Below are 19,656 nucleotides of genomic sequence, written 5' to 3'. Positions count from 1 at the left end.
GGAATTAAAAATCAGCTTGCTAGATTCATAGCATTTCAGCACTTATCTATTAATATATGTTTAAATGATAAATATTCCTATGTATGTTGAACAAGATTTGTATATTACAAATAGAGGTGTATGCTATGCACTACATGATGATCTCATAATATTCATATAGTTCTGTTGATTTCGCAGAAATTGTTGTTCCTTCCATATTCATACTAGTCTTCATACATTCTCTTTAAATATAAGCTAAGCTTTACTTGATAGTATGCACGGTTCAATAGACAAACTGCTGGTATTTTTTTTAACTTGTAAAAATATTCCAAATGTTGTTGAGAAGATTCTCTTGTTCATTTTTATGTCGCACATAGTTATTGGAGCTTGTGTTTTCATCAAAAGCTACACTTTTCGTTTTGTGTCTATATTTATTAGCTATCCATTAATTATTTATCAAGATTTTGTAAGCTAGCTTTGTATTTATAATTAATAATGCTTCATTGTAGTTGTTTCATCAAATGTTTGCACTTATCAAAATCGTACATTTAAATTCTACATAATATATTAACAAATATCATTAAATTCAATAACAATCAAGCCTATTACGGAAAAGTGACCATTAACATCTCCCGTCTAGTGGTTGTTAGCAGAATCACGTTGCGGAATCTAAAAGTAAACAAATAGTGATTTATGAAATCATGAAATATCATGATGAAATGATGAAATATCATCAACACTTTTTCTAAATAAAATAAGGGTATAAAAGGGGGAAGACAATGAAGATGCGTCCAAAATAGCTCTAGCCATCCCAAGTTCCTACCTAGCGCCTCCACGTGGTCATATCCGGGAATGCTCTTTCCTTAAGACTGACTAGCTAAGCTAGGAGGTGCGATGCTGTTTTGGGCAGACGGCTGATCTACTTGGCCCTGTTGATAGGTAAGCCCCAACATATATTCTAATTATTTGTTTCGTTCTAGCTCTTCAAACACCTACTATACAATGGAAACATTAACTTAAAACTTTCTAATAATGAACATGGATATTATATGTATGACTAATGGAAACTCAAATGATGCAAAGTTGCAGTTCTATATCTGATTCAAAGGACTGATGGTGAACACGTTTTATTTTTATCTATATTAATTTCATTTCATTATATATCACTAGTTGAGCTCGAATCTTACGATCCGGAAAATATAAATGTTTCTTCAGAATTCCGAAGACTGTGGATACATTCCATTGGCCAGTGTATGCGAAGATGTTTAATCTTTGTATTAGTTCTTTGAGTTCTTATATTGCATAATATATTGTGCGCGCATTCCCTTACTAGACACGACGGTTGAAACAGTCGTGTTTCTGAACGGTCGTAAAAAGGGTCGTTTTTAGCTTTTGACAGATAAAATGTCAAATTGTGTCATCATCGCTGTTTCATTATTGGAACCAATCGAGCAAAGTAAATAAACCTAGGAATTACCGTTCTATCAGAAGAAACGGAATGAAATTCAGCATGAAATGAATTTGTATTTTCAACGCCGGTTTGCCGAAATTTCATAGTGAATAAAGTGTAGTTTATCCTTCATTATCCAAACAAGCAATAACAAAGCAATAACGTTCGTATTCGAAAATTTAATTTAATTTGTTTAATGCTTTTGTATGATTAACACGAAGTCACGATCAAGGTTGCGACAGAAACGCAATGAGCCTGTGTTGCCAGTTATGGCGATAAAACATTAAGAACTGTGTTGCCAATTTAGTCATTTTTTTACCTTTGGAACGTTTGAAACAGTACCTGAACTTCCCTCGGAATCCATCGATCAAGTAAATGCACAATAGCTCTAAGAAGTTGCACCTAAAAGAGTCAACTGAAACAAATAGTTTTTATGGTAGTATTGGATTTTATTTAACTGAATAAAAACGTCTGACTGTTTGCAACATTTATGTAGTCTGATTAGAGTAAAATGCTGCTTAGAAAATTTTTGATCGTTTGCTATCATTAACTCCTTTTTTAAAATTTTGCGACTTGGTTCGGTCTGATTTAACACCGACCATCTGATATCGCGAACAAGCAATCGAGTTGAGTAGGCGAGTCTAGCAGTCTAATCAAGCAATCGAGTCAAGCAGTTGGGCCGAGCAGTTAAGTCGAGCAGTTAAATCGAGCAGTTTAATCGAGTAATTAAGTCGAGTAGTCCAGTCGAGCAGTTGAAACGAGTAGTCTAGTCGAGCAGTCGAATCGAATGGTTTAGTCAAGCAGTCAGGTCAAGCGGTCGGGTCAAGCGGTTAAGTTGAACAGTTGAGTCGAGCAGTTCATTCGAACAGTCGATTCGAGCAGTTCATTCGAGTAGTCGAGTCGAGCAGTTCATTTGAGTAGTTGAATCGAGCAGCTCATTCGAGCAGTTCATTCGACCAGTCGAGTCGAACAGTTAATTCGAGCAGTCGAGTTGAGGAGTTCATTCGAGCAGTCGAGTCGAGCAGTTCATTCGAGCAGTCGAATCGAGCAGTTGAGTCGAGTAGTCCAGTCGAACGGTTTATTCGAGCAGTTGAGTCGAGTAGTCCAGTCGAACGGTTTATTCGAGCAGTTGAGTCGTGTAGTCCAGTTGAGCAGCTGAGTCGAGCAGTCTAGTTGAGCAGTCGAGTCGAGCAGTCGAGTCGAGCAGTCTAGTCGAGTAATCCAGTCGAGCAGTTAAGTCGAGTAGTCCAGTCGAGCAGCTGAGTCGAGTAGTCCAGTCGAGCAGTTGTATCGAGCCTTTGAATCGAGCAGTTAAGTCGAGCTGTCGAATCAAACAGAAGTCAAGCAGTTGAGTCGAGCAGTCAAATCAAGCAGTTCAGCCGAGCAGTCGAGATGGCCAGTTGAACCGAGCAGTAGAGTCGTGCACTTTAATCGAGCAGTCCAGTCAAGCAGTTTAATCGAACAGTTAAGTCGAGTAGTCCTGTCGTGCAGTTTAATCGAGTAGTCCCGTCGAGCAGTTGAATCGAGTAGTCTAGTCGAGCAGTTGAGTTGAGCAGTCTAGTCGAGCAGTTGGGTCAAACGGTTTAGTGGAGTAGTTAAGTCGAACAGTTAAGTCGAACAGTTAAGTCGAACAGTTAAGTCGAATAGTTAAGTCGAACAGTTAAGTCGAGCAGTTCAGTTGAGTAGTCCAGTCAAGCAGAATCGAGCAGTCAAGTCGAGCTATCGAATCAAACAGTTAAGTCAAGCAGTTGAGTCAAGAAGTCGGGTTGAGTGGCTAAGTCGAGCAGTCTAGTCGAGCTGTAGAATCAAACTGTCAGTTGAGTCGAGCAATCAAATCGTGCAGTCTAGTCGAGCAGTTAAATCGAGCAATCATGTTGAGCAGTTGAGTCGAGCAGCCGATTCGAATAGTCCAAACGAGTAGTTGAGTCAGACAGTTCATTCGAGCAGTCGAGTCGAGCAGTTGAGTCGAGTAGTCCAGTCGAGCAGTGGAATCAAGCAGTTGAATCGAGCAATTGAGTCGAGCGTCGAATCGAACAGTTGAATCAAGCAGTCTAGTCGAGCAGATAAATCATGCCATCCAGTCAAGCAGTCCAGTCGAGCAGTCGAATCGAACAGTCCGGTAGAGCAGTTCAATCGTACAGTTAAGTAGAGCAGTCAAGTCGAGTAGTAAATCAAGCAGTCGAATCGAGTAGTCTAGTCGAGTAGTCCACTCAAGCAGTTAAATCGATCTGTCCAATCAAGCAGTTGAGTCGAGCAGTCGAATCGAACAGTCCAGTCGAGCCGTTCAGTTGAGCAGTCCAGTCGAGCAATCAAATCGAGCAGTCTAATCGACCAGTCCAGTCGAGCAGTCTGGTCAACCAGTTGAGCAATCGAGCAGTCCAGCAGTCGACCAGTGAGGTGGCTGAGAATACAACCCATTGCTACAAAAGCATGAGGAAGTCAGTCAGGGACCTGGTTTTAGTTACCGATAAGCCTCTTATGACGTCCTGTCAGCGACTTGGTTTTCGGTACAGACATAAGCCTCTTATATAAATAGCGCGCGCGTCGCCTCGCGTCTAATGGATCATTGTAGATAGCTTTTGCTCATGCTTACCACTAGATGGACACTAAAGCTCCACGTGGCACATTTAGAGTAAACTTTAAGGCTGATACAGATTACACGTCATAATTTCTTGTCGTTCCGTTGTTGTTGACGGTTGATAACGATTAATCTGAACCGGTCTTTTTAGGTGGACCAATCAGATGTCAAGACAGTTTGACAGTCGGTCATAGATGTTCGTCGAGAGTGTTTGACAGAACATGTCTATGCTGGAGCCATCTGTGAATTTTTTTAGCTTTTCATTGATCCATTGGGAGCAAATTAGAGGTATGCTATGTAACGCTGCCGCTATGTAACTCGAGGTGCAACTACATTATTTTTGCACGTCTTGTATGTAATCTGGTATGATTGGTTTGAGTCTTTGCTTAATGTGGGCGATTATTACCACGAAAATACAAATCGCGCCCCTCGTTTTGGCGACAGACATAAGTCTCTTATATAAATAGATGTGATAAATTTATTATATGCATTAGAAGGCAATGCTGGGTCCGAGCACATGAGTATAGGTTCAATAAACAGTTTTACTTCGCATTGAGTTGTGAGCTAGTATAGTAGTATTAAGTAAGCGGTACTGGTTGCAGGTATTAGTAGCATAGCATAGGGCTTTTGCTACACACACATGCAAGACATCTGTTGGGCACACATTGCATATTTTCCTATTAGATGCAGCAAAAACGTGCTGGATAGAATTATCATTTTTTCGGAAATTATTCATCATTTTAAAGCAATTAATAGTTAATGTAACCGACAAATGTTACCTGAAATATATGCTGACTGTTGATAACTTGGGTTTCGGTGAATTCGCGTTAAATCGGTGTCCCAAATATACTGTTTTTCGAAGCAGTATACGGCATAGGCCAAGTTGAAAGTAACGGAATATAAAATTGGTTTTAGCATAATAAATTGCTTTCTTAGCCGAAAGCAACTGCTGGCTTTTAATATTTGTTTAGTTTTATCCCGCTAACATAGGTCATAGTTACATTTTTGATCATTGCTACCGCGTCGTAGTTGATTTGTTGAAAATAATTTTTTTATTTAGTAAACAGATATATTACCTTGCCATATGTATGAAGCAATTTGTAATTTCTGTTTTAAATGAAGAAAATAAATCATTTAAAAAATTTTGCTCTTCCCAGCCCGTGTGCTTTATATGGAGCTGTCACTTTTGCCTGCCCAACAGATCACCAATACATATGCACTCTGCAAACACCCTATAGACAACGACCGTACACCGCACACACCATGGGTGGTTGATATGGTGTATCCGTAAGTACACCATGCACCTGGTCATGTCCTTACGGTTGTAGAAATGGGTACGTTGGTTGAACACCTACTTTAAGAGGATGCGCAAAAACTCACGCAATCTTCATAGGTGTTCATGTACCCCGTAATATACGATATGAATATATAAGCATGAAAATGAAATGAATTGGAGCATATATAGGCAAAAGTAGAACAATCTCACCAGCAATCCGTCGAATGAAATATAATTTGAGTTTCCATCAGTGCATCTAACATCCAATGTTAATTTAATTTTTCCTGAAATTAGATAAAAACGTGACTTAATCCACCTAGTGGTGAAAGGAACGTTTGTTATACCATTTTATTAGTCATTTGATATGGGCATATTCAGCTCAAATATCATTTTTGATTTGTATTTGAATTTGAGTCAAATTCTATACGCATTACTTTGAACTGAATTCTTATATAAAGTTTCTTAGGCCATCCGTTCTCAAGTTATTCAAATGTGAAATCTATAAATTATCTATTAGAGTCAACTCATGCAAAGTATCCGTGTAATCGACCTTCACGGATTTGAACCAAATTGGGTCAGATTGTTTATTTTAGGTCAGATAGCAAACATCTTAAATTTGGTGCCGATTGATACTCCCTTACGATTAGTGGTAGTACCTCCTTTAAAAAACAAAAATTTGTGTCGCCCTATTATGCGGATTCACGGTCACTCTAAAAGTTTTAAGAAAATGTGCTATATTTTATTAATTAATCGCTCCAAAGAAACACCCGTTGAAAAATTACACATCTTTACTATATTATTCTGTTTTTGAGGTTTGGTTCCATTAAAGGTTTGGTCATAAAAGTTTTCTTGTATAAATTTCATCAATCAATTTTAAATATCTTTTGACCAGTAGAACCAATTCTTATGAAATTTAGCAGATACATTTGCAGTGTTTCATACTAAAATAAGTGAAACTAGATAAATTATCTTGGTTAAAATCACTACAAATTATTGTAAATTTTAACGTGTAACTTTAATTGTTCATAACTTTCAAACTAAAGGTCCAATCAAAAAACAATTCAATAGTGATCTATCTGGCTGTATTACCTTTCAAATGAGACAGGCGATAGGAAATGAGCTACACACACCCCAAGCAGCACCATTTGTTGCATGAAGGGTTACGCCCCAAGCAGCACACTTTTCGCACTTATGGTTGCAGAAACTTGTTTATGACTGAAATTAGTCATAAATCGGTTGCCACAACTGGTTGGTAACAACTGTGCTAGTAGGGGCAACTATGATCGAAACATTCAAATATGCATGAAAAAATCAGAGGGGTTGTGTACAAGACACGACCGCATATATAGGTGACGCAGGACTACGTAAGTCTCTTTGTAGTGATAGTGGCATGTATTCATGCTTGTAATCATTCGATTCTTCATGTATACATGCTATATGCAACATATATATACATGCTACATTCGTTGTATGTAACATTTATCAAAGTAGTAACATTGCATACGTTCAATTCTCAACAGATTGTGCATTTGAAAACAATTTAACAAAATCAAGAACACAAACTATTGCTTTCCTGCTACCTTACTGAAATTAAAGATTGTTTTCATTATCCATGGTTTCCCACGTTGAAGGGATTTTATCAATTCAATCCTATTTTATCAACAGCACATCTTTCCACTGCACTTCTAATGAAACGGCAAGCATGCGTATTCATACAGAGTCGTATTATAACCGAACACTACAGATGCAGCACATTTTTCCAACACAGATATCAAGTTCGCCGAGGTTTAATCGTCTCGCAGTAAAGAATTTGCGATCTGTTGGGACAACGAACTTGTGTCATTTTTTCTAGCACACTTCCCTAACACAGACATCAAGTTGGACTAGGTTTAATCGCGTTCGTAAGAAATCTGTTGGCACGAGGGGGCTTGGTTACTCTCTCTGGCGTAGTTTCCAAGCAAGGACATCAAAATGGTCTAGGTTGAACCGCGGTGTTAAGAAATCTTGTTGAAATGAGGAAACTTTGTCACTTGTTTTGGCTTACTTCCCAAGCACAGATATCAAATTGGTATAGGTTTAGATCATCGTAAAGAATTTTCCAACCAATCACGAAGCGAGATTTCTGGTAAAACATAGGTTCATTATTTTCAATTTTTCAATAGTTCAACATCAAGAATCCATACTTTTCTTCATTTGGGTCAATTCTTAGAAGATTTTCCGATCGATTGGTGTAAGAATATTGAAAATCGATTGGAAAACCGCTGAGTTATTAGCGCTCAAAACCTTTCATTTTTCGTGACGCTCGCATTTTTCGTTTTTTTGGAATGACACCCTATCTCAAAACTTGCCGTAAGACGTAGTCCTACGTCAAAAATGAAAATTCGCATCAGTTACCTTTATTGAACTGTGACTGTGTGACTAAAAAAGCGTAAGAGGCGGAGCCTTTATGCAACCAATTGTTACACAGGTGTTTTATGGAACATCAATGCGCGTTATCTATCCATTCGCGACTACGATACTAAAAGAGATTTTAAGCCTGTTCGCACTCCCACGAAATCCTATGCCGCGTTGTCAAAACTTGTGTGAAAACAAAAACAAAAATACTTCCTTCTCTTTTTTTCTCGCTCAAAAACCAATGCGCGTTATTTAAATACATATTGCGATTATTATCTAAAATTTTTCTTTCGTCGGTTTATTGTGCGCGCATTCCCTTACTAGACACGACGGTTGAAACAGTCGTGTTTCTGAACGGTCGTAAAAAGGGTCGTTTTTAGCTTTTGACAGATAAAATGTCAAATTGTGTCATCATCGCTGTTTCATTATTGGAACCAATCGAGCAAAGTAAATAAACCTAGGAATTACCGTTCTATCAGAAGAAACGGAATGAAATTCAGCATGAAATGAATTTGTATTTTCAACGCCGGTTTGCCGAAATTTCATAGTGAATAAAGTGTAGTTTATCCTTCATTATCCAAACAAGCAATAACAAAGCAATAACGTTCGTATTCGAAAATTTAATTTAATTTGTTTAATGCTTTTGTATGATTAACACGAAGTCACGATCAAGGTTGCGACAGAAACGCAATGAGCCTGTGTTGCCAGTTATGGCGATAAAACATTAAGAACTGTGTTGCCAATTTAGTCATTTTTTTACCTTTGGAACGTTTGAAACAGTACCTGAACTTCCCTCGGAATCCATCGATCAAGTAAATGCACAATAGTTGTGCGCCTAACAGTTGCGCGCAGCTCTGTTCTGGTTGCTCGCAGTCAAAGTATCTCTTTTACACTCTTACGAAATCTCGTAAGAAACTGTCAACGCAAGAGTGATGAGAAAAACAACAATATTTCTCTCTCGCTCATCAGCTGAATGCTAGGGTAGCTTGCTTCGTGTTTGCCCGTTCAAACATGGCCAAATTTTTCACAAACGCAACCAGCATTTAAATTTTATCATTTTCGGTTAACGTAAGACATTGTAACTGTGTTGTTTGTTAGTCTGTACGTAGTAAGACAAAACAAATGTTATCTAAGCAAAGAATAAGAGCATAAACATAAAAAACTTACACGTGCTTACACTGTCAATAATATATGATTTACCTTTGCGCACAACTATATTAAACTGGAAAACGCAAGGGAAAACGAAATATTTTCTCGGGAAGCACAATACAAGCCAAAGTAAATTGATATAGATCATTACACGGGAGCTCCTAACCACACTTTTTTGACAGCACTTGGTGGTTTGTTTACATGGTGCTAAATTTTGAATTGAGTTTTCTATCTTCGTCCGGCAGATAATGATAAAAATTTATAGTTTTTATTTAAGAGAAAGTGCCGTACATGCATTTTACTAAAACTTATGCAGTAATCCTTCACGAAATTTCAAATCGAACCTGCTGGATGTGACAAAAAACATGTAAACAAACCACCAAGTGGTGTCATTTGACGGAAAAATGACGTCATCGCAAAATGATCTATATACCAGGTACAGTCGATATTTGTATAACGCGGGTAATTGGGACCGCGTTATAAGAAGCGCGTTATACAAGTACACGTAGCATATGGAAATTGAGTTAATTGGGGCTATACCTGAATTTTACAAAATTTCGAATCAACACGACCATGGTTCCTTTGGGAAAGATGTCAAGTAAATATTTTTCCATCTTACTGATGCTTGGTGAGACAGAAAAAATCGCCTCTTGGTCTTCCAGAGCTTCCGGAACATCCGGTAAATTTTCATTTCTGTGAAGTCTTCTCATAGCTTCAAAATTCTTTTTAAAGTTCCTATGGCTTATTATTTGGCGTAATATAAGTAAAGTAAACAATACGTGCTATTCCAAAGCCAACATGCGATTCTCCGACAAATACGGAACATCCGTAAAAGTGGTCAACGAGCGAAATTGTTCTTTGAGTTCGGAATTATGTTTATCCAACCTCGAATTGAACAATATGAAGTGGGAATATAAATTCAACGCGTTGACTAAAGCAACAAAGTTTTCGTAGCCTGTTCGCTCTTACAAGATGCCCCATTCTGAATTGTCCAGGAAAAGGTGAAAACAAAAGCAATAACACTTCTCTCTCACTTTTTCTCAGGTAAAATCCATAAAAATATTAGATACCGTCAACGCGGATTTCGGAATGGCCATGGCTAACTACGATGGTTAGATTTCTGTTAAAATTTTCCCAGAAATGCACAATACTTGGTGAAGAGTTTATACAAAAGTTGATATATTTGCTATTAGATTTGTAAGTATAGTAAATGTTACCGGAAGTTCAGTTTACTATACCACATCTATCAAATTACACTAGCAAAATTGGAAATTTCAACAAACTGGCGAAATAACCTCGTTTATTTGTCAGCGAACATTTTATAACAAACCTTTTTCAAATTGTAGCGCGGACTTCAACATGAATTTTCACTTATTGTTCACTTTGACGGCAAATCCTAATTTTCCAGTGAACGTTTTGGCGGCTATGTCGAGTCGTGTCGTGAGCGGCCTATTTAGTTGAGGATTGCTGATATTCCATTTCATTTTGATCTGTTACAAATTAAAAAAATTTGCATTTCCAGTGACCAATTTCAGGTAAGCTTTGAATTTTTTCCCGGTAAACCATCCAATGGCCAAATTGGATCACAAATAGTCGAAATATACTTCTAGTGTAGTCAAATTACACTCGAAATATTCACGATATGTTCTGAATTTTTCGGAGGACCACCTTATGGCTTTCTAAGGTCGCTTATTTATTACTTTGTTTTTAATTCGTATCAATTACCCGACTTTAGTTACTTCAAAAATATTTTACCAATTTTAACCAACTTTACCAATAAGATAATTTCAACGGATATTCCGGAATCTCCAGCAGGCCAACCCGTAACTTTGTGGTTTCCGTATATCACTTAGAGAGTCAACTGTTATATGCCCTACAACTTCTTAAAAGACACCATGGTCATATCTGTTCAAAAACGCTCAAAATTCGAGTTTAGCCCCAATTAACTCAATATCCATATGCTACGTGTATTTGTTATACGCGGAAAACCGCGTTATAGAAATATCATGGTACCCGCGCTATAGAAATCCGCGTTCTACAAATCCGCGTTATAGAAATCTCTACTGTATGTGGGGGTTGAGTACCCTTCGTATAGAATATCGCTTAGACCAGCATCAGAATATGCATCACGCATCTCCGCAGTGATGCTCTCTGCAACAGACGGTTTGAGCGGCTCGGTTCATTGACACGATAATGGCAATCATCGGTATCGTCTAGATTCCGACCGTGGTCAAAGTGCTGACTGCTGACCACAGCTCAGTCGATTGCGGTTGGTTGGACAAGTGAGACTTGGGCGATTCTTTGTATGGGATAAATTCCAGTTTGCACAAATGGCGAACGTGACAGGATAGTTCCTATTTTAATAGTACCGTACAGATTCTTTTTCAAATTGTTTGTTCGGTTTTATGTGAAAGAATCGCCCAAGAAAGCTAATATCTAGAGACCGAGTATGAAAAAGTGTGTAATAGTTTAATAGTTTTTTTTTCAGCTTTGGTGCATTTTTTTTTTGTACGAAATACGTGTTACAGTTACAGTGCACTATTGTATTGCCATTGTGTGAAAACCGGTCACTAACCTTTTTCAACTTCGCCATCGCGATTGAAGAGAGAGAAACTGGTCGACGACAACAACTAGCAAGATAGGTGTTTCTGTTTGGTTGATCGCCACCAGTGTCGTTTTCTCTGCGTCACGACTTGATCGTGAATATTAAAACGTTGCTGAAGGTAAGTCAAGTATTGTTTTATTGTTCTTGGGGAGGCAAATTTTTTTTTCAAATAGCGGACGATGTTGGATTCTGAACGTAAGTGTTTTATATTATTTTCTTCTCTCTCTGGGAGTATGGAGAAAAGTGTTGCACTGTTTGTGCGCTGGTTGTTCGTTGATGGTGAGTATTTGATACTTGTAATGTATTGAGTAGCCGACTGGCCTCGTGCCTGCCAAACAGCTGCGCCAAAGTGTACGAGCTGGCCAGCGCAGATAATTGCATTGTTGTTTTAAAACAGGAGTTGTATAGCGAGATAGTATACAAATCTTTTCGCTTTGTACCTGGGAGAAACGAAGCAGAGTGTGGTACTGATGGCTTTACTGGTGGGATTAGGCTAAATAGGTAACCGTCATCAGGGGTTGTCTTCTAGCCGGGAAAAGGCAATTTGTTTTGCAAGGGTCAGGGCTGTATTCGGCCACTTGAACTGCGCGTGCGCGACGTGCTTCAGCTAAAATCCGTCCATTTTAGTAAAAAAAATATTACTCACATGTGTATTGAAATATTATTGCTTGTTACACGGGTTGTTTGTTATGAATGCATAATCCCAGAATGGATAAGAACTTGAACTTGAACAACTGAACTTCTAGAGAATGTTTTTATTTATTTATTTGTTCAATCTGACGCTGTTGTCTACTTGAATAAAAACGCTTACTAACTTAACTAAAGCTCTTGAGCAGTTGTTGCTTGAATTTACTAAAAGAAATATGGAAACAAAATAATTGTATACATCATGAAACGAATGGGTTCATTCTGGCCATGTTCGGTGTGTCTGAAGTCCGGTCAAACAAACTCTCTATTTTGTAGAAAGCTTGGGATGGCTTCGATGTTAATTCGAAACAGGATCGCATGGCAATCCAATTCGCTAAAAAAAAATTCTAATGCCTTTCAATTTTACGTCTTCTTTCCAATGTGTCCACATGCAACAAACGATAGCGATCTTGATACGGAGGCAGATTGTAATTCTCCATCGAAGATATTTAGGCGCGTATCGAATGAATTTGCGTTAGATGACTTCCAATCTGGACGACCAAATACCTGTATAAGAGCATCACAATACAGCTGCGTATTCAATTACGGTCGCACGAGAAAATAGTAAAGCGCACGCAAGTAATATGGATCGCGAAATTCCTTGGAGACTCGAAAGAAATCCCAGATTTTTTTATGTTCTTCGCTTTTAAGTACGAGTAATGCTCACGAAACGAGAGCTTCTCGTCCAGCTGTACACCTAGGTCTTTGATGACGGAGACTTTTCAGTGACTCGCCATCAATATCATGGTTCCATTGAATCGGACTCTTTTGCGTTTGAAACAGATGACCGAGCATTTACGCACACTGATGAGAAGCTCGTTCGTTTTGCACCAAACGACGAAGATGTTGAAAAGTCTTTGAAGCTCGCGACAACCTTCAATAATAACGCTTGTTAATTATCTTGCTTCTATTCCGATAAAAATCTTGGTCTACATAACCAACACAATTGATGACTCCAAATTCCGAATATAAATGTACAGTTCGATGCGACCATAATTAAATATAAGGGAATGGTTCGGTACGACCATTGGCAACTAAAATATTTCTGTATGGCATTTAATCAAAATGATTGGGTATGACCATTAGTAACTAAAATATTTCTGTATGGTCAAAAATTGAAATGACTCGGAACGAACATTATCGGTAAAGTATATGGTTTGGTTCGGCCATAGATGAATGGAATGGTTCGGTACGACCATTGATAAGAAAAATGATTTGGTAAGATCATTGTTGCATAAAGTATGTGGTTCGGTACTACCATACATGAATGGAACGGTCGGGTACGACCAATGGTAAGAAAAATGATTTAGTAAGATCATTGTTGCATGATGTATATGGTTCGGTACGACCATAGATGAATGGAATGGTTCAGTACGACCATTGATAAGAAAAATGATTCGGTACAATCATTGTTGCATAAAGTATATGGTTCGGTACGACCATACATGAATGGAATGGTCCGGTACGACCAATGGTAAGAAAAATGATTTGGAACGATCATTGTTGCATAAAGTATATGGTTCGGTACGACCATAGATTATTGGAATGGTTCGGTACGACCATTGAAAAGAAAAATGATTCGGTACGATCATTGTTGCATAAAGTATATGGTTCGGTACGACCATACATGAATGGAATGGTCGGGTACGACCAATGGTAAGAAAAATGATTTAGTAAGATCATTGTTGCATGATGTATATGGTTCAGTACGACCATAGATGAATAGAATGGTTCGGTACGACCATTGATAAGAAAAATGATTCGGTACGATCATTGTTGCATAAAGTATATGGTTCGGTACGACCATAGATTATTGGAATGGTTCGGTACGACTATTGATTAGAAAAACGGTTTGGTACGATCATTGTTGTATGAAGTATATGGTTCGGTACGACCATTGGTAAATAGAGTGGCTTGGTTCTGTATGATCATAGTCGAAAATATGGTTCAGTATGACCGTCGTACATTAAAGTCTTAGGTTGTGTACATAAATAGTGATACTGGTTTGAGCTGTTCATCTATTTTGGATTGTATTGCATTCAGAAAGCTGCAATGTACTTAGGTGCTAAATATTTATAATGAATAGCATGCAGCTATTTGTCCTCTCTGGCAAAAAAATATTTAGTATGCCAAAAAGCTAAAAGAGAAAAAAGGCAATGCTATGGGTGGGAATGCAATAAGACATCCGTCCGTCTTCAGTACAGGTACTTGTAATTTGTTTTCTGAATGGTGTCGATTTAAAACGAATTTCAAAGTTGCTAAGGACTTTAACAACGCTAATACTGGTAATTGTGCCAAATTGTTGTCCTCTAGGCGACGAGCTAAAGAGATTATCCTCCGCTACAAAAATGTGTCTCAGTTTTCGATGACCTAGCTCGCAAATTTCAGAAAGAGGATGATTCAGGAAACCTTCTTCAGGATTTCGTGCACTTGGTGGATACCAGTTGAATGTAAGGCCGGGTTTTATTCTCAAATAAATACAATGAATGGCAAATTCGTCAATAAAATCGTTTTGAGGTGTGCAAGTTGCATTTTTTTATATATTCTCATGTTAAGTAGTTTTTTTACCATGCCATTATCTTGTGAGAAGAGGAGAGATGTGGGGGTTGAGTACCCTTCGTATAGAATATCGCTTAGACCAGCATCAGAATATGCATCACGCATCTCCGCAGTGATGCTCTCTGCAACAGACGGTTTGAGCGGCTCGGTTCATTATCGTGTCGGCAATCATCGGTATCGTCTAGATTCCGACCGTGGTCAAAGTGCTGACTGCTGACCACAGCTCAGTCGATTGCGGTTGGTTGGACAAGTGAGACTTGGGCGATTCTTTGTATGGGATAAATTCCAGTTTGCACACTGTATATGACAATGCGAGCTGTCATATACACTTTGCACTAACACATCTACACTAGTTCTGAGATTCCGAGCATTTTGTATGGAAAATTAGTTAATTTTTAAAAAAAATCGTTGGATACGCAAGATTTGTCTATTTTTTTCTCACAGTTTTTATGTTTATGCTTAGAACACTATTTCTAGTATGTATTTTCATGAATACAATGAAGTGCAACATTCCAAATTGCAAGCGGAAATTTTTTCGTCAAAACGGTATCAAGATGTCTCAAAGAAATGTCGTAAAACAAAAAAGATTTTTTTTAAAATGCTCGGACATGATTGTTCAATAAGCAGCATGAGCAACATTGTTATCCGCCCGCGATATTTTTCGTCTGATTTCTGGTAAGCTTTTAAAGTGTTAATTATCTTCTAAGACCGTTTTGTAGCAATCTAAGATTACTTTTTATGGTTTTCTACGTAGTGTTGAGACGGGTAAATTTATGATAAAAAGGTATCATCTTGGAACAGTGACTTCAACTTCAGGATTTTCAAGCAGTAGCACAAGCATCTATTCGAATAAAACTATTTGTTAAAAGAAGACATCAAAGGCAGATATTCAAGAGCATCATGCAAGCAAAATGTTGGATGGAACGTGTTTTAATTTAAGCAACCGTATACCGTATTGATCGTGAAGTATTAGAAACATTAATTCATTTTTCAATTGCACATCGAAATAGTTAGTCACCCATGTTCTCAAATTTTTTGCGCATAATAAAGAAGGCTACAAGTGCAAATGACTTTGAAATATATTCCTTACATTTCATTGTAAATGTTCAAATATTTCTCTGGAATAATATAGCTGCATTCATTAATTACAATTAATTTAGTTTTAATTTTCATGCAAGTTCCACCATATTTCAGAACTATTTCTTCTTCTTTCTACACACACTAATGCAACCCTCGATGGTCACATACCTGGTATATATCAATTTACTTTGCATATTGTGCATTTACTTGATCGATGGATTCCGAGGGAAGTTCAGGTACTGTTTCAAACGTTCCAAAGGTAAAAAAATGACTAAATTGGCAACACAGTTCTTAATGTTTTATCGCCATAACTGGCAACACAGGCTCATTGCGTTTCTGTCGCAACCTTGATCGTGACTTCGTGTTAATCATACAAAAGCATTAAACAAATTAAATTAAATTTTCGAATACGAACGTTATTGCTTTGTTATTGCTTGTTTGGATAATGAAGGATAAACTACACTTTATTCACTATGAAATTTCGGCAAACCGGCGTTGAAAATACAAATTCATTTCATGCTGAATTTCATTCCGTTTCTTCTGATAGAACGGTAATTCCTAGGTTTATTTACTTTGCTCGATTGGTTCCAATAATGAAACAGCGATGATGACACAATTTGACATTTTATCTGTCAAAAGCTAAAAACGACCCTTTTTACGACCGTTCAGAAACACGACTGTTTCAACCGTCGTGTCTAGTAAGGGAATGCGCGCACAATACAAGCAGCTATTAAAAGAGATTTTAAGCCTGTTCGCACTCACACGAAATCCTATGTCGCGTTGTCAAAACTTGAATACGATACTAAAAGAGGTTTTAAGTCTGTTCACACTCACACGAAACCCGATCAGGAGATCATAACAAGGTTATATCAGTTTTTTTATTAAAGGTACTTTATAAGGCAATTTTTGGCATACATACCATCTTAAAGCCTTATAGTATTTATAATTTTTTTTTATTTTTTATTTATTTGCGTACTGTCTTCAGCTTAATGCTGTTCAGACTAGATTCAGTTAATGTTTGTAATATTATATTTAAAATTAATTTTACTTAAATTAAAGTCAAATAAATGACCCACTTCATTAAAAAGTCTGCAACAAAAGTTTAGCGGATTGTTTTGGCCGTATGTAGTACGATGCGTGGGTGTCCATAGCAGTGAGGGATTTCGTAGTCGACGTTGAGGTGTGTGAAAGTTGACTTGCTCCAGTAATGAACTACTGACAATTGTTCCCATCAGAAGATCGCGAATAAATAGCCTTTGCAACAGTCTTCGTCGTGTAGCTAAAGTGCTTAGATTGATCAACTGACATCGATTTTCGTATTCAGGTAGGTGTACTGAATCCAGCTGGAACTGGAAGACGTCGAAGTGCGAACCTTATGAAAGAACGTTGAACACTCTCAATCCGACGACAATGCTCAGTGGCGTATGGTGCCCAGACTTGAACTGCGTACTCTAGAACACTTCGAACCAAGGAGCAGTAAAGCGTTTTCAAGGCATATATGTCTTCAAAGTCGGACGCATTCCTTCTAATTAAACCTAAAATTGCCTAAAATTAAACCTAAAAAACCCGATTTAATCCACCTAGTGGTGAAAGGAACCTTTGTTATACGTCTTACTTGCTATTTGAGATAGAAATCGAAATCGTCTTCGGAATATAATTCATCTATTGGTTATCGTTGCGTAGTGCGTTGGTTTACATAAAATTTTTGAAAATTGAATTAGTTTACAAAATTTGAACAAAGTAAGTGTAAATAAAAGTAAGTTGTAAGAGGAAATCTTATTCTTTAACATATACATTGTCTAGTAAAGGTCTAGTTTATAGGTTTTTGAGCTATGCATAGTTTCCAGTAATGCCATTCTATTTGAATCACATCAACTACGGCTGATTATCCCGTTTCCCTGCTCACTACGGATCAGCTCCAGACTGTCCGCGCCGTTCTTCTGGATCAAATAGCTGACCAGGAGACTCCAGCCATTAGACCCAAGTTCAGGAGCTGCCAGTTCAAGAACGGCTACTTGATACTGGCTTGCTCTGACCAGAACACGGTCAAATGGCTGGAGCAAACGGCATCTACTCTCGTCCCGTGGGAAGGAGCACAACTACGGGCCTACGACACGAAGGACCTGCCGAAGGCTCATTCGAAGGGACATTCGAGCCGAGAGCTCGTTGGAGGTGGACGTGCTGTCTGCATCGTCGTGTTTAGATGTGTCGTTAGTCGCGAAGACGGGGAATTAAAGTGCCGCTGTGGTATGCCAAGTGTTCGCGAAAACGTAATCTAAAATTTCGCGCGTTAAAGTGTTTTCGTAACGCGCCCCAAAATAGAATCAGAATGTTCTGATTTCTATCAAACGAAAGCTACCGCCATCAGTGCGGGGCTTTTTATTGTGTTCTCAGTGTGCTCCATATTGCCGCTAAAGGCAAATTCTGTTGTGTTAATGCCTCTCGCATATCTCTCAATCAAGTGATCTTATATGGTCAAAAGCACCAAAAGTGCCGAAAAATGTATTCAAAGGGCAAATTATTGAATACTAATTTCAGGATACCAAAGCAAATACATTTTTGCAGTGTTTTTCTGGTGGTCGAAATTAAATCAACAAGAGTAACAAATCTTGCGTGACGGAAATCGCAATGGTATAGTATGGAACGGCGCGTCATAACAGTAGTAAGTAGATGGCATGTTGTTTTACTTACGCACCAGTGCGAATTGTCCGTTCACATAGAGATGGTTGCTCTGAATGGTAAGATTTCCTAAATAGGGGTAAGGATTATAAATTATCCCAGGATAGTAAGTATGTCTACCCCTCCAATTCACCAATTCAGGTAAATTATAACCTTTTCATATTCCGACGGTACTCGTCATAAATAAAAATATGAATTGTAATTGCTCATTAGCATTGTTTTCTGAACACCCCCACTTGAGTCACACAAGCGCATGCGCACTCAGTCTCATTAGGGCTAGTAAAGAAAAACGGTTTCTTCGGCAACTCTACACCTACTACCGTGCCACTTCTTAGTAGTGTGGCACGCTGTACACACAAGATAAATGTGTGGATTCTCCCGGGGCGACCTGCAGACTCAACTCTGCTGGAACCCCTCTGGATTAGTATGCATTTATCTATCGCTCTTTCTTGCTCCATCTGACAACGTGATCAGTCCAGTCCAGCTGTGCGAACGACATCGGACGAATGCAAGCGAACGGTTCGCTTGTATCGGACGGTGTCTGACGAAGCGGCTCTTGCTGGCAGCTTTGTTAGTGGGGGGAAGTGCTTCAATTGTTACTACTGCCCATTTCTCCACGGCGCGCGGCAGTGAAACAATATTGCGTTCGAACTGAACAGAGAACGAAGAACGTGGATGTTCTAGTTCGATACGGTTCAGTTCGTGCGCAAATGAAAAATGCGTGAATATGGCATTTACCGTACAGGTAACTCCACTAGCAGCAGTGACAGTGCTCTTTCATCTTATCAGCTGATTGACTATATTAACAGACATATTAGGGGTGTCCGCGTAGCGCTTGCTGTGTTGCGTAAACGGTGTATTCCGTGTGTGCACTGCCGCTATTCGCATTACAGTCCCAGTTTCTATGGAGTTGGAGCTGTTATGCGAGTAGCGGCAGTATATACATGCATGCGCAACGTAGCGGGCGCTACGTGAATACCCCTATTCTGTTTGCTACGTCTTTCAGTGATTTTGGGGGAAGAAGTGTAAATGCTGCTCAGCGGCGGATATCAACCTTGTAACAAGGTGGCAAAATTTCTTTTGCAACACCTTAAGATAAATTGCAGTGTACTTGTCAGATCACTGACCAGTCGCTGCATACTTAAGGTTCAAACATGCATAATTGATTTGTGGGGATTCAAGGGCGGTTCTCATGCTCGGAATATGGGGGGTGTTCGGGG

General features: G+C 38.5%; 1 protein-coding gene across 1 annotated transcript in view; it reads right to left on the bottom strand.

Annotated features, from left to right (window-relative positions):
• The window catches only part of LOC128735315 (uncharacterized), a 73,694-nt gene continuing 54,038 nt past the window's right edge, over positions 1-19,656 (bottom strand). The window contains exon 10 of the mRNA XM_053829806.1: positions 1-648. Coding sequence (XP_053685781.1) covers positions 616-648 — 33 coding nt within the window. The 3' untranslated portion in view covers positions 1-615. The remainder of the gene's footprint in view (positions 649-19,656) is intronic.

Source organism: Sabethes cyaneus, chromosome 1 (genome assembly GCF_943734655.1).
Source record: "Sabethes cyaneus chromosome 1, idSabCyanKW18_F2, whole genome shotgun sequence".
Classification (NCBI taxonomy): Eukaryota; Metazoa; Arthropoda; class Insecta; order Diptera; family Culicidae; genus Sabethes; species Sabethes cyaneus.
The sequence above is the reverse complement of the archived record's forward strand: the minus strand, read 5'-3'. Positions and strand labels throughout refer to the sequence as shown.